Below are 15,901 nucleotides of genomic sequence, written 5' to 3'. Positions count from 1 at the left end.
GTTTCCGTTACCCCATTCTTGAAGTTTTATAGTTTAATGAGAGCACACGTACCTTAGTAACTTAATGAAATAATACATGTATGCTAGAAAGTTAATTTTTTATCTGCAGATGAATGGCAGCTGAAATATGACTGTTCACCATCAATATGGTGTAAGCATTTTAGCAAAGCTGAGCTGAAAATCAGCTGCAGCTGATAAAGCTGCACTTTAAAATATTTGATGGTCTGTGGAAACTTGTGAAGTGTTTTACCAATAAGTGAATTCTTTTTAATTACTTTTCTTGCCAGTCAGAGTGAGCAAAGGTGTGGGACGGGTACGACAGAATTCTGGCTATTTACAGCAGTTATTTGGCTTATAGCGTAAAGCTTACAGTACCAGCAATGTCGTTTTCAACAATAACATTTTCTTCCTTCGTTTGACTGGAGAGATGATTTCCCCCTTTTCTAACGGAAGATGCTGCTAGCCCCCTCTCTCTGTCTGGGCAGGCACCTTTTCAATGTGATTAAAGCAGTGCACAAGTACCTGCTCTGATGTATTTGGCTTGGATTCCATAGAAAAGAAGCTTGAAGAGGTGTTATTTCTAAAATATTAGCCTGGTGATTAAAACCAACATACCTTATCTAGTAAAAGGGAATTGCTGCCGCCGTTTAAAAGTAAATGAATGAGCTGTGTTGTAAAGGAACAAATCTCAGTCTGAAGAAATCTTATCGCTTGCCACTTGTATGCAGTACGTGTGTCATTTTGAAGCTGTCTGCAAAATGTCTTTGAAACTTCATTAGCTGTATTCTGTGTGCAGGCAGATAACCAAGTGGAGCAGAATAGAAAACACTTCTACGAGCTGTCCCTCGAGTATGTGTGCAAGTTGCAAGAGATACAGGAGCGGAAGAAATTTGAGTGTGTGGAACCTGTAAGTACCAGTGAATTCAGCCTACCCTGTCATTCATAAGGGACAGAGAAGCAATGCAATTGGACAAAAGCCAAGGAACTCTTGTTTTCTGGGAAAGCCTATGCAATTCTGTGACTTTAACACAATTTAAAGCACTTGTTAACACGTGTGCAAATTCCCAGTGCAGATACAGTTAACCAGGCGTCTCAAAGTTGACCTTGGTAATCACAGTTGATTTGGATCCATTGATGCTGATTTTCAGAGAAGGTTTGAAACCTTGTGCTGTACTGCAAAAACCTTGATTTATGGTATGAGTTAGAATAGAGGATTCAAGATGATGATGTTTGGGTCAGACTTCTTGCATTTGTGTTTTTTAACCAGTGAAATGTTATTCCTAACTAGTGGAAGGAGTTCTGTTTTCAATATGAAGGCTGCACTTAGAGGTCTGTTAGTGAAGGAGTGCAGATATAAATTAATTAAGAGGGTGCTGCTGGCTAAAATGCTAGTTAACATGTAGTCTGATATGTTTGATTTTGTAATTGAATCTGTGCAGAAATCAAGGGGTTCCACTGAATTTCAGTGAAAATCATACATGTACTCACCAGACTTACTTAAATCTCTGAGAACAACTTATTATAAAATTTTCTGAAGTCTGCATTAGCTTTGTAGTATAAATGCAACTTCATGAAACAGCAAGAGAACAGTAAAGTGTAACGCTGAGATAAAGGGAGGCTGGATTGTGGAAGTGACTTCCATTCGCTCGTGCTCTGAGGTTTGTGGTTTTGGGCCAAACCTACCCTTTTATTCTGATACAATTATTTTAATGTAATAATGAAAAAAGTTCCAAATGACCCTAATCAAAGTAGTTGGTCATTATGGAGCTAATGAGCTGCATATTTTAATATAGCTTATTCCTTTATGAAAAAAATGCTAAAATCCTTAAGTGGGAATCAGTTGCTTAAAATGCCTTGGCATTGTTCAAGGAATGGGAAAAATATATTTGAAAAATGTTTGCGTGGCATTTTTTTGTTGTTGATATGTTGGTGGTTTTTGTTCCTGGGATTTTATTTTTTTTTTTAATTTTCTAGTTTTTAATAGTATTTTTTTTAAAATCCTAAATAGGCTTGGATTCAGTTCTGGTGTTTCAAACCATTTGAATTTTCCTCAGAGCCAGGCTAGAGTCTTCAAATTATGTTTTTGAAACATGTCCCTTTCTCTTTTCTGAAAGCTCCTTCTGGATGGGGCTGAACGTTATGTTGCTTAATTTGCATTTGAAGTTTACACTAGGGTAAACTGAAAATTAGTAAAATTATTTCAGTAAACTGAATTTATTTAGTACCAAATTCTTACCCCTTTTCCCCTTCACAATACCTTTTGAAAATGGTTTATTTGCATATGACTTCAGACTTTATTTAATATGTTCTTTGGTTTGTTCTCTTTATTAAAGAAGAGTTGGTCTTTCCTTTGTAACTTGCTCCTTTCCAAAAACCTGAACCAAACAGGAGAGGTAGGCAGTACTGCTCCTCACCTTGTTTCCAACATAGTGTAACTTGTTCATTCTTTTAAATTGGAACACTGAAGTCAGCAACTGCAATGTGGATCATTTGCTGGTTGTGATAAAGGGTCAGATCTGCATTCAAAAAAGCAGTGATGGATAAAATTACTGGAGGGCTTCTTCGAACAAACCGGTTGACCGTTGTGATAGTCAGCTCAACGTGGTCATTGGCAGGGAGGGGAAGGACCAGGGAAATGATGACTAAAAGTCAGAATGATCATTACCTCCTTGTGCACAAGTATTTATTCCAGACATCATTGGTATCAGAGCAGCGGTAGGAAAACGTTACGTAGGAAAGTTTGGGAAATAGACATTATACATTGCCTATGGTCAACTTTAAAGTAGAGATCAGTTGAGAAATTCCAGGGACAGAATGATTCAAAAATGTCTTTATACATAGCTGATCATTTGGCTCCAAATAGTTATTAATAAATTGTAGGCATTAGGGGAAATTTGTTTAAAAATAATCATTCTGTCACCTCTCATCTTTCCAGAAAAGGCAATGTGCAGCAATCATACTCTAGTAAATGGAGTTTTTCCTTCTAATGAATCTTTTGTTTGTGTTTCAGGTGCTATCGTTTTTCCAGGGTTTGTTCACTTTTTATCACCAGGGATATGAACTTGCTAAAGACTTCAATCATTACAAAATGGCCCTGCAGATAAACATACAAAATGTAAGTTGAGATTGATACCTATGCCTTTTCTAATTTTTTGAGTAAAATCGCACACTTAAGTTACTCTATATATTGCCAGTACTTTTCCTCGGTGTTAGTAAGTTGCCTGTGGACTTTGGGGATATAGTGCCATCTCCTGGCTAACCAGCCACATCACTGAACAAATCACCACTGATTGCAGGGAGTTCTTTTGTCTTTTCTAATATTCCTCTAAAAAACAAACACCATGTAAAAGGCCACCACTCCTTTTTCCAGTTTTTTATAGAGAAATAAGACAAGGAATATCATGATCGTGTTTAAAAACGAATTAAATCTGTTAAAATACATACAACACTGAAGAGTTCGGAGGACAGGTAATGAGATGCCGAAGTTCTTGGTGTGGTTTAGGTGTGTTTGAAATCGAGTATGTGGTGGTCACGTCTGAGGGTCATTGCTTGCTAGGGCTATATTATGTATAACTAAGAAAAACAGAGAAAAACGGCTGGGCTTATCTGCAGGTTTTTGGCATATCAGCACATTTTTGACTGTCTGCCAGCGGTGTGACTTGGAGTTTCCGTTTCTCTTGAAGCAGCCAGAAACATCTCTGTTGGTTTGGGGTGCAGAACTGTGTAAGGAGACTTGGTATTAGCACCCGTGGTGATTTGACGAAAGGACGTGTTCCTTCAAGGGCAGGCTAACAGGTTAGCCCACCACTAGTTAGTGTACCCTCACACCAGATTTTTGCGGTGTGATCTGCTCAGGACTGGGAGACCAGGAAGCAAGGTGACAGGCTGAAGCAGTGGGACTGAAAGTCCCTAGTCAGATGGTCTGTTGTAGTGAGATTTGTTGAAGAATAAAACTCGTTCAGAGGAAATTGCGTGTGCGAGAGGCCTGTTGGTAGGGAACAAACCATCTACATCACTGGGAACAATTCATGATGGTGCATCTGTTTTGTTGACCTCTAAGGGCACCTGGAATTAAGACACAAAAACTACTTCTCAGGGTTTGCAGTCTATTTTTAGAAGTGGCTTAGCTAGCAGATAATAGCAGGGAGGCAGGAAGGTGGAAGAGAGGATTAGGGCTGTTGTAATCCATAGTGGAATGATTCCTGTGTCATGATACCATTCCTTTAATTTTCTTCCCATATGTTTAAGTTTCGAGTTTTCTCTTGGGCCATCGTTTGGTTTGGGTAGGGGAACTGAGTAGTGGTAACTTCATAAGCAGACTTTCATGGCAGAAATCAGTGCTGCTGGAAGGAATTTCAGGACAGTCTTGCTTCTTTTGTGTGCTTAGCTTAACAGAGTGAGGAGCAGCACGGAGCTGCAGTGGATAGAGGGGAGCTGATGCGAGACGAGCCAGAAATGAAACATGAGAGGGAAGCTGTGATACAGTTTTGAAGAGCTGGATTTCAGATTACAGATGGAAAAGAGCCAGTGAAGTGATCTGAAGAAGCAATGAGCAATAAGAAAGTAAGCTAACCTCAACAGCTGCATTTTCAATTGACTGAATGATATTATAGCGTCCCCCAGGAAATCCAAAAGGGGTCGAGCATTACAGTTCAAGTTTTATGAATAGATAGAATGAACGACGTGGATATCAAAAAGCTGTAGAGAGAAAGGAGGCAAGGCTTAATAACCATCTGAGGTAAGAAGAGAATAGAAGGAAGCATCTGAAAAGATCATGAGAGGACATGACACATTCTCCACTGTGTTGAAGATGAACAAAACATCCCAAAGGAAAAATGAACTAGGGCTTGGCTGTGGTACAGCTGAGCTGCTGGCAGAACACTGGGCTGACATGTTAGAAATTGAAGGGTACAAGATTGAGTACAGAGAGCCTGGCTGGATATGGAGAGCGACTTGAGAATTGCCAGTATAGCTGTAGTAATTGCCTTCCCTTTCATTCGGGTTGTCTTTACTTTGAGAATTATGCTGTGGATTTCCTCTCTGCGCCCTGCCCCAGACCCTGCTTTCCCCCCCTCACTCCTGCCCTAAAACGAAAGAAAGAAAAAACTCCACCCCAGCCTTGTAGCCCAAGCTCCAGTAAGCTGATTCTTCCAACAGTCTTATTCTTCTGTAAAAAATCCTGCATCTCCAACTAGATTCATCTGCGCTCCCAGAACTTTTCTCTTGTTGTCTCAGTTTTCTGCCCAGCCCCATACAAAGGTCCTTGCAGCCGTGACCACGCTCTCCTGCCTTGCAAGCAAACCTGGCCTTCCCTGGGAAGAGGAGGAATAGCCACGCTGGTGCAGCAGCTGTGGTTGACACCTGGTTAAGCTTAGCTTTGTCACAGCGCAAAGGGAGACAGATGTTTTCTTGGGGTTTCTCAAGAAACCCGGGATGCTCCCAGAGTGCATTTCACACACCTCGGATTTGTGATCCCTGCACAGCTAAGACAAAGATCCTGTCAGGATCACTTAAAACATCTAGCTTTGGAGTCATCGGTGTTCAAACAGGAGTGTTTAGGTATGAGCAATCTGTCACTGTCAATTTTTTTGCCTTTGTCCTGAGTACAGAGTGTATTTTTTTTTGATGCAGCTCCTCTAGGAAGTGAAAAGGAGCTTACAAAATTGTTTGGAGCCTTGGAAATGAGTTTATATGCAGGGTCTAACTCCAAAATTTGCAAGCAGATGTGACCTGAAATTGAGATGATGGATATGGGGAGGGTTCAGAGCAGTTGTTTTGCCTGGAGGTAAGAAGGCCGTTGTTCTTAGTCATCACCTAAAGAATATCTTCAGCTTTCTTCTGTAAAACGTACGGGTATGGGTGACTGCTCTGACCAGCTTGCATGGACTGTATTTGTGCCCATGAATAAACTCCTTCCAAGCACAAATCTGGAATTTGCACATACAGATGGCCAGTCAGGAGCACAGTGTTACTGTCTATGTGCAGGAATGGATACCTGTTTATATTCATGATATATTTGTCAGTGTATGCAACTGTATGCTTGTCCTGGGGGAGAAAAAATAGGTGAGGCAGCGTTTTCAGAAGCTCATCCATTTTCAAAAAAATACAGGTGATCTCAGAAAGCAACAAGACACATAAGCATGCATCTGGAAGTGCTTTCCTCGAAACACATGTATCAACTGGGGAAAATACCAGCTTGGAATTTAAATGTGTGTTTTCAGTTTGTGCAGTTTGGGCAAGTAGGTATCTGGAGAAAACTAGGTACCACCAGGATCATTTTTGGTTTTGTTATTTGCTTGTTGGCCAATTGCCAGTGTTCTTCAGACCAAACTAAAGAGTTTCTTGTGTCCCATGTGAGCTGCTCTGTTATTTTGTGTGGTCACGTTGTATAATTTGTGCTGTGGATGATGTGGTTGCTTTCTGATTGTTTTTACTGATATTCTAATAAATATCTCTCTTGTGGCTGATTGCGACCTTTGGAATGAGTGACATTCAGGAATAACGATCAACTGGACTTTGGTTGTGGTTTGGGGTTTTTTTTGTGTGGTTTTTTGTTTTTCATGCTGCTGCTTGTGTGTGATCAAAACATTTGGTGTGTGTGTAGTCTCAACATGTATACATTGTTGACCTTTCTGTCACTTTTTTTCTCAATAACCACAGAAAATCCTCTCCTTCCTGACAACTAGTAAGGATCTCATGAATTAAACCAACATCTGTAGTAATATTTTTCTAAGGAAACTTCAATATTTAAATCCAAAGTAATTTTGTACTTTGTATTTCACTACTTTCTGAATAGATCAGTGCATTGTTTTAGAAATCTACTTGTCCCACAGTACAAGAGCTAATATCTGAACTACACTTCAATTTTGAAGAATATCAGAAAACTTCTGATAAAATGGCCTAAATCATTCTCTCATTTTATAAATAATTATTATAACTCCTATCTGACAGGAAGAGTAGGTCTTTCTTCCACTCTTTCTGCTAATGGGGTTTTGCCATCTTGTTTTAGACACGAAATCGTTTTGAAGGCACAAGGTCAGAGGTGGAGGAGCTCATGAACAAGATCAGAAGAAATCCTCAGGAACATAAAAGAGCAAATCACTTCACGATGGAAGGCTATCTCTATGTACAGGAAAAAAGTAAGTGGTATATTTGTATTCCTTTAGTGCCCATATTGTGCATACAGGAAAGTTTTATTTCTGCGGGTGACATGAAGATGCAAAGAATTTACAGTTTATTAAACAGAGTCATCTGAGTAAATGTTCAAAGTCTCTAATGGCAGTGTTACTGCAGCTCCTAAAAAGAGCGTGGTGCTGAAAGCTTGATGGTTCTTAGCAAAGGTGATTGAATTCAGGGAAGTTTTATTTGACCAAAAGTTGTATTTCATGTTATTTTTAATCACTTACTAATGACCTCCCCTAAAACCATCAAACATTTGCTGTCACACAAGGACACGAGTGATCAAATTGGCCTCTGAAAATTGGGCTAGTTTAGTATGATGATATTCACTGGCATTTCCGTGGTTCAGTGATACGGTTTCATTACCTAATTGGGATCACAGGGTTAAATAAAGCAGGCTATATGCTAGATAGCTGGTGTTGAAAATCGTGCTGTGAAGATGCATGTCACACAAATCGCATCTTGTCAATACTTGGAAAAATTATAAGTCTTTCTCACTCCAGTAAAATAAGTCGAAAAAGTTGCAGAGCTTTTACCACTCAAGGAATGACCATAAAGCAATTTATTTTTATTTTTTTTCTCTTGTTTTCTCTTTTGTTTTCTCTTAGTTTTGTTTTTTTGTTTTTTTAAAAAAACATTATGCATAAGTCATATTTTTTAGATGTGTGCCCTTATTGGCAGTTTGTTGGCTTATTCTGATGAGAGATTTTACTTTTATGATATTTAATTGATTACTGTGTAAGTAAAGACTTCCGTAAAATGATTCACAAATTGAAGACTCTACAACATTCTTCATGGAAACATTGGTATTACACTGTTCAGAAACAAGTTTTAAGAGAACTAGCAGTAAAAAAAAAACCTAAGAAAAAATTGATATTCTGTGAGATCAGTTCACTGGTCTTGTTCCTCATGAGCTTTAGAACCAGCTGGAAGTATTCAGAAGAGGTAGGTACTCCTGAAGCTGAGTTGGGGAGGAGCAGTGAGACCTTCCAAGTTAGCAGTGAAATCCTCTGTCAGCTTGAGCTGCTTGGGAAGGGCTTCCCTGATACTCTGGAGCAGAGTCCTTCAAAAGAGAAGATTCCTTTGCAAACAAAGTAAATTCATAGGTGTGAGGAAATACAGAGGGTCAGAATCCAAGTTTTAACAGTTAACATCACGGAATCATGGAATTGTCAGAGTTGGAAGGGACCCCTAGAGATCACCTAGTCCAACTCCCCTGCTAAAGCAGGATTTCCTATAGCATATCACTCAGGACTGCATCCAGGCGGGGCTTGAAGATCTCCAGAGAAGGGGACTCCACGACCTCCCTGGGCAGCCTGTTCCAGGGCTCTGGCACCCTCACCGGAAAGAAGTTTTTCCTCATATTTGAGTGGAACTTCCTATGTTCCAGCTTGTGCCCGTTGCCCCTCGTCCTGTTGCTGGAAACCACTGAAAAGAGTCCAGCTCCATCCTCCTTCAACCCACCCTTTAGGTACTTGTAAACATAGATAAGGTCTCTCCTCAGCCTTCTCCAGGCTGAAGAGCCCCAGCTCTTTGAGCCTTTCCTCATCAGGGAGGTGTTCCAATCCCTTAATCATCTTAGTTGCCCTACGCTGGACTCTCTCCAGTAGTTCCCTGTCTCTCTTGAACTGGGGAGCCCAGAACTGGACGCAGTATTCCAGTTGTGGCCTCACCAGTGCAGAGTAGAGGGGGAGAATGATCTCCCTCGACCTACTGGCCATACTCTTCCCTACGCAGCCCAGGATTCCATTGGCCCTTTTGGCGACAAGGGCACATTGCTGGCTCGTGGAAAGTTTGCTATCCACCAGGGCTCTTAAGTAAGTGAATGCTATGTATGGTGTGCACTGGTAAATAGTTAGGAGTGAGTGATGTCAGAAAATGTGATCAGACCTTAATCAGTAGATAATGTAGAGCTCGCAACGCAGCTGCGTTAATCTGCAGTTATTTAGCTCCAAATTTTACCCCAAGTGTAAAACTAGGTTTCCATGTTCTGCTTAAATAAAGTTTCTAAGAGATATTTATTTCATAGGGAAAAATTATTTTATCTGTAGTAGTGAGAGAAAGATATGTTAATAATTCTTTCAATTTGTCATAAAGCGTAAATGTGAAACACTACCTATATCAGTTTTTAAAATAGTGAGCACTGGTTAACATTTGTATTACTTTATTCTTAATTCATACCTTTGTTTTGAATTCTTCATTATTAGGAATTAAGTGGGAGTCTTAAGTATCATTTTGAAAAGCAGGAGAAGAAAACACACAAACTGGAAAAAGTACATACTATTTTAATGCTTCCATTTTCTGTAGGGCCTGCCCCCTTCGGCTCCAGTTGGGTGAAGCACTATTGCACGTATAGGAAAGAGACAAAGAAATTCACCATGATCCCATTTGAACACAGATCAGGAGGGAAAGCTGTAAGTGTATTTTTTATATTCTACTCTTATACTCGCCCTGTGTCAAGATCAGAGGATGTGTCAGATAAGATATGTCAAATACTTTCCCTCTCTACTTCCTTGCCCCTTTTTTTTCTTCTTTCTTCATACAATTCAGTCTACCATTTAAGGACATTAACCTAAAGTTACGGATGGATTAATAGATAAGAATTCTGCAGACTTTTCAGTTGCTTCCTTTTAGAAGACCAGAGAACATGGTACAGATAACGCACGATGTTTCACCATTTAGAATCTGGTTTATCTATGGGGCATTTAACTTGTTAAAGTATAAATCAGGAAAATATAATAAACTTAAAAATTTCTTTCTTACATGTTCCAGTCAGATTTTTCTTTCAGAGGTGTAAGTGCCAGAAGAGGAACTCGAAAAGAGGATTTTAATAGGAATGTAATTTGTACTGACAACTGAATGTAATTTCAGATATCTTTGATAGCATCTGAAATATTCAAGACCCAAGACTCTGTTGATCTTTAAATGGCTTTAATTCCTATTGAAATAGTTGGGAATTGAGGGCACTCGGCACCTTCAGAGATGATGCATTAAATGAATGCATTAATATGGATGAAGAGCATTTTGTTGCAAGGAAAAAAAGATACCTGAAACTGGAAAATAATGCTTGAGTAAATGCTTGTAAATGCAGTACCTTGCCCTATCTTCAAATTTGGTTAGAAAATCACGTTGTTGGAATTTTGTCAGGGTATTAAGCCCATTAGTTTGAGCAGAGGGGAGATGGCATTCATCATTTTGAGGGCTGTGTATGTTTACAAATATATTGGATTTGGAAGAATCTTTCAAAAGATCTGGAAAACCTGCCATACTGAAAATTAGTGGCATTTGGCTTCCTTAATCATTTCAGTACTTCTATGAATTTTTTATCCCAATTTACTCTAATTGTAATAAGCCATTTTAGTTAATATAGTATGTGTGTAAGCATTCGGCATTCTAAAACACTTATGAAGCCAGTTTTTCTGTATTAAAAGATCTCCCATTTTGAAACCCACAATGTGATAAGTCCCTCAGTGACAACCTCCCGTGGCTGGAGATGTTGAATAAGACAAGACATAATTAAAATGTACAGTTAATCCGACTAAATCTGGTACAACCCATGCAGCATTCACGGATGAATTTATTTGATTTCTGAATACTTAAGGGTAAAATACGATCCTGGTGTTGGTTGGTCTCAAAGAAAAGACTGGTTCTGTCTATAATCATAGAATCGTAGAATGGTTAGAGTTGGAAGGGACCTTAAAGATCATCCAGTTCCAACCCCCCTGCCATGGACAGGGATATCTCCCTCTAGACCAGGTTGCTCAAAGCCCCATCCAGCCTGGCCTTGAACACCCCCAGGGATGGGGCATCCACAGCTTCTCTGGGCAACCTGTTCCAGTGCCTCACCACCCTCACAGGAAAGAATTTCTTCCTAATATCTAATCTAAATCTCCCCTCTTCCAATTTAAAACCATTACCCCTTGTCCTGTCACTACACCTCCTGACAAAGAGTCCCCCTCCTGTAGGCTCCCTTCAGATATTGGAAGGCTGCTGTGAGGTCTCCCCCGGAGCCTTCTCTTCTCCAGGCTGAACGACCCCAGCTCTCTCAGCCTGTCTTCATAGGGGAGGTGCTCCGGCCCTCTGATCATCTTCGTGGCCCTCCACTGGACCTGTTCCAACAGGTCCATATCCTTGGACCTGTTATAAGACCATATATATAAGACCATAAGACCATATATAAGATGGATTACAGATAGTAAAGAACACTTTGTGTTCTCTAGCAATAGCCTTTACTATGAAAATCACTGTCTGACATAAAATGGGAGAAGACTCTTACACTCACTATGTGCTTATGTTGTAATCTGCAAAATCTTGATAGCAAAATATCTTTGTTAGTTTAAATTACTGTGGTACTGTGTCATGCTGTAAAGTACCAGCTAAAATGGACTCAGTGCTTTTGCATTATGTTCCATAAATAACCATGGAATTCTATTGTGCAGAGACCTGAACGGCACCCATGAGCAAATTCTTTTGCAAGTGTCAGTTTTCAGTATGGCTTTTGCCATTATTTTAATGTAAATTTACCTTACTTGGTTTCTATAGCTGGCTTACCAAAGCTTTCAATTACTGGGTCAAGCGCATAAAAACTTTGTTTTTACAGGGTGATGAGGAACTCTTCGTCCTTACGTATTGTACCAAAAGAAATATAGATACTATAGACAGGCGATTCTGTTTTGACTTAGAAGCTTCCGACAGGTAAGCTCATGAAACACGCTACAAAGGACTGTAATATTACTGTTGTGTTTTCTACTTATTTTTTTCAATGCTCATTCAGACTGCCAATGGGAAATAGTCACCGGAGGAGCAGGCAAGCGCTGCCATGGCTCACTGGATTTTCTTCTGTTGTGTGCGTAGCGGAAGCGGTGAGGATGTAAACTGAAATATAGACTTCGTCTGAGCTCACGTAAAAGAAAAGCGTAGAAAAAGTTAGAGAAACTATTATGAATTGCTGTTATCATAGTGAAGAAACGGGGCTTAAACTGAAGTACATATAACTACAGTGAAAGACTACGATCACAGTAGTAATTCATACAGTCACGACCATGTTTTATCACAAGCCTGTTCTCCAAAGTGACATGTTGCTGAGGGTTTATGTTTGATTCTGAGATTGAAAATAAGATCATTGGGATTTTGAGGCTTTTTGTGGCTGATGTAATCATCCAGTGCGTCCTCAATATTGTTGCAGCTCCTTCTAGAAACACCACCATTTTGTTGGTTTATTTCAAAAGACAAGAATTGCTTGTTTATTCCTCTTGAAGGATCTTAAAAAGATTATAAATATGGCTTTTTGTCAGCAGTGTAGTCTTCCTTCGGTTATGAAGGTGAGGGAATCCAATTTAATAGGGTACTGCAAATAAATAGAGCAAGTGGGTGTAAAGTGGGTAAATAAATACAAGCAGTGGGTAAAGCAATGTGAAACTACCACTGCATCTGATGGCAGGATACCCATTTACAGCTCAGGTGGCATTTGTCACAAGTCTGCAGCTGGTTTGGACTTGCATTTTTGACTTGGGGGGTGTGTGTGTGTGTGTTTTAGCTCTTCTAACACTGTGTCCCAACAGTAGGAGAGGAAGTAGAGATTTAAGGTCTTGACATCAGCTCCTCTTGGGTCAGTGTTTTGGTCAGTACGAATAACAGATTTCAAACTGTGTCTGATAAAGTTGCTAAAGAAAGTACTGTGAGAAATGTCAGTCCACCTGCCTCTGTGTGTCATCCCTGCTCAATAGGGTATCTGGAGTTAAACAGAGATGGATGGAGAGCAGTGTTTCCTTGATCCTGTAAAACAATTTTTCATTCTCTTTTCTGGGAAAAGTGGGAAAAGTCTAATCCATCTTTCTGTCTAGGTATAATAGACACAACTGGTCCACCGTGACCTTGATATCAGACATTTTTCTCTTAATAATATATGTGTGTAGTACTGAGATGTTCCCATGGAGATCAGTTCTATGCTGCAGGCCATTAGCTTGTTTCCTTGGTATCAGTTCAGGGCACACTTATCCCTCGGCTTGTCCAAGTTAAAAAATAACATACAGATTGACAGCTGGCCATGGGGTTTTCTTTGTTCCTGTGCTGCGGAAGAAGGCAAGATTCGAAAATTTTACGAAGGACTTTTCAGTAGCAAACACTGAGCCTCGTGCGTGACTGGAGCATAGTTTGGAGCTGGCTGAATATTTACAGATTTTTCTTTTAAAAAGAAAGCTGAGATGATTCTTTTTCCTTTAAATTCTGGTATTTAACGACTGTAAGCTCTGAGGGTGCTAGGATCCTAGCTAAATCTCTGGAAAGTGATGGTTTCCTGTTTCTAGTATTCCATCATGTTTAGTGGAGGTGACTAGTGGTAAATGTAGAGAAATTTAAATCTTGAAGAGACAGCAGAGGTCTTCTTGGGTAGGAAAAAGACTTTCTATTGATAAGGAGCGTCATCCTTCTGAAATACTACTTATATTTTAATTTTACCAATACAGGACAAGGAGGAGGGAAGGCTTTGTCTCTTTTGACTTTAATTTGAAGACAAATAAATAATATTTCATGCAACATATACCAAGTTTGATGTCTTGCCTCTAGGTGATACTCTTTGAAGACTTGACAGTTATAATTCTAGTGAAAAGAAGGAAAGTTTGACCTGCATAAAAGTAACTCCTTTGGTTTTAGTTTTAACTAGTGAAAAAAAGTAGACAAGAAAAAACCAAACCATTGTGTGGGGTTTTTTTGGTTAATTTAGCTAATTATTTAGGGTATTTTTTTCTACCAAGTGATTAATTTTGCATGTTTCTGATGGTTGTAGCTCTGTATTACTAGCAGACCAGTTTGCATTGAAAAAAGCTGGTATGGCTTGAGAAGCTGTTGCTACCTTTTATTACTGATACCAGTATTAGCTTATTTTAGTCATAAAGCTTATTAGTTGCAGAAACTGAGGCAAGGCTTCCCTCATCCACCGTAAGAGTTCAATATTTATCGGTGAGAATAGTAAGAGATTCCGTGCTTATGGCTTAATAGTCTCCTTGCTTTAACTAATCAAAAGAGAGTGACTTGCTTGATTGCTGCCGTTTTCCAAAGTTAGAGTTGTCTCCTGAGTTTAGATTGGGTTGCTAGAGGCTGTCTGTGTGCCTTGTCCTCCACGTGTTGTTTGAAAAGAGATTTTGAGCAGGAGGTATTTGTACCTATAGAGTTCTACGCTGTGATTAAATTTTATGGTTTGGTAAAATTTATGACAAGGTGAAAAGGAACTAGAAATGTCTCTACTTTTAAAAATATGGACTGTTACAGTTTTAGGTAGAAGTGGGATTTGTGCTGTTTTTCTCTGTGCTGTTGTTTTCAGATAACATTTTCCCCTACAGCTATTTTGCTCCTTGAAGATAGATTTAATAGAAAAGAGAGAGAGGATGTTATGAATTCTCTGTTTCTATCCATCTCTATATAATCAGATTTACAAATTTGCCAAAAGTATTGGCAGGCTGAATATAATGATTTATTTTTTTTTAATTGGCAGAAAAATAATTACCCAAATAACCTGTTCTGCTTTTAACTCTCTTTGATTTCTACACTATGCGAAACCACATGATTACTCTTTTTAGTTTCCTATTATATAAACACAGAAGTAGATTTATGTTAAGCTCTGTTCACTAATCCCTACGTCCCACAGTTGTCCATCCTTGCCTTTTAGGAAAGTTACAATAGTGGAGTTTTGTAATGAGATACTGATTAAGACATGATTATTTTTTATAAAATATTTACTGGAAAGCTGTGGTCACTGCTCTTAAGCTGAAGACTGTGCATCAAGTAAGTTGACAAAAGACATTTTTTTATGTAGCAGCACAGCAATTCAAGAGTAAATTTATTTAGACTTCACAAAACTCAGTAACTCCCAGCAAGTTTTGGAACCAGCAAGCTATCCACAATGAATTTCAATAAATAGTTTGCAGGTTTCCCTTCCTTTTTCCTGCCTATCTTCCCCATTTCCTACTGTGTGTATCAGTTATACACCTTCATTTTAAAGATGAACAGCGTTCAGTAATCAAGAAAAAAAGAAAAAAAACAAACCACCAACCCTGACTTTCAGGGCAATGAGCTTTTGCTTGTAGTTGGAAGTAGAATTTGACAAGGCAGTTTTTTAGTTGCTGGTGAATGCAGTTACTCTGTGTGGTCGGTACTTTTGCAGGCCTGGGGTTCCTGTGACCATGCAGGCATTTTCCGAGGAGGACAGGAAGCTGTGGATGGAAGCCTTGGATGGAAAAGAAGCTGTAAGTGACTTTTTTTGTTTTGTTTAAACGTTCGTTGCCCCCTGCTTCCTGATCCCATTTATACTTTAATAAACTGGGATTATGTAGTTTGCAAAATGATATATTTAGTGAAGAAGGAATAAAAGTGATGTAAAACTCAGGAGAGTAAATTGGTAAAGCTCGGTGTAGATAACTGTTAATGCTGATATGAGGTATTTTTCATTGTAAGATGGCATCGATTTTTATAAGTGGTTTCCCATCACAATGATGATATTGGTATTCTAGAAAATGTCTAGTATAAGCTTGTCCACTTAGCCTTATGCTGACATACTGCATTCCAGCGGTAAGACTTGTGTGAGTTAGATATAAGGTGGTGATGGTATTATTATTTTAAAACTAGATTAAAAAAAAAAATCCATGTCAATGGGAACAAGGTTGTACTTGAATTTGCTTAATTTCTGGTTCACATCAGGAAATGCATGTGAACAGTGGAATTAAAACGC

General features: G+C 39.1%; 1 protein-coding gene across 1 annotated transcript in view; it reads left to right on the top strand.

Annotated features, from left to right (window-relative positions):
* Positions 1-15,901, top strand: part of ARHGAP10 (Rho GTPase activating protein 10) — a 162,117-nt gene that overhangs the window by 69,465 nt on the left and 76,751 nt on the right. The window contains exons 6-11 of the mRNA XM_074155219.1: positions 797-907; positions 3,011-3,115; positions 7,010-7,139; positions 9,487-9,593; positions 11,780-11,874; positions 15,338-15,419. Coding sequence (XP_074011320.1) covers positions 797-907; positions 3,011-3,115; positions 7,010-7,139; positions 9,487-9,593; positions 11,780-11,874; positions 15,338-15,419 — 630 coding nt within the window. The remainder of the gene's footprint in view (positions 1-796; positions 908-3,010; positions 3,116-7,009; positions 7,140-9,486; positions 9,594-11,779; positions 11,875-15,337; positions 15,420-15,901) is intronic.

The sequence above is a fragment of the Numenius arquata genome, chromosome 10 (genome assembly GCF_964106895.1).
Source record: "Numenius arquata chromosome 10, bNumArq3.hap1.1, whole genome shotgun sequence".
Taxonomy (NCBI): domain Eukaryota; kingdom Metazoa; phylum Chordata; class Aves; order Charadriiformes; family Scolopacidae; genus Numenius; species Numenius arquata.
The sequence above is the reverse complement of the archived record's forward strand: the minus strand, read 5'-3'. Positions and strand labels throughout refer to the sequence as shown.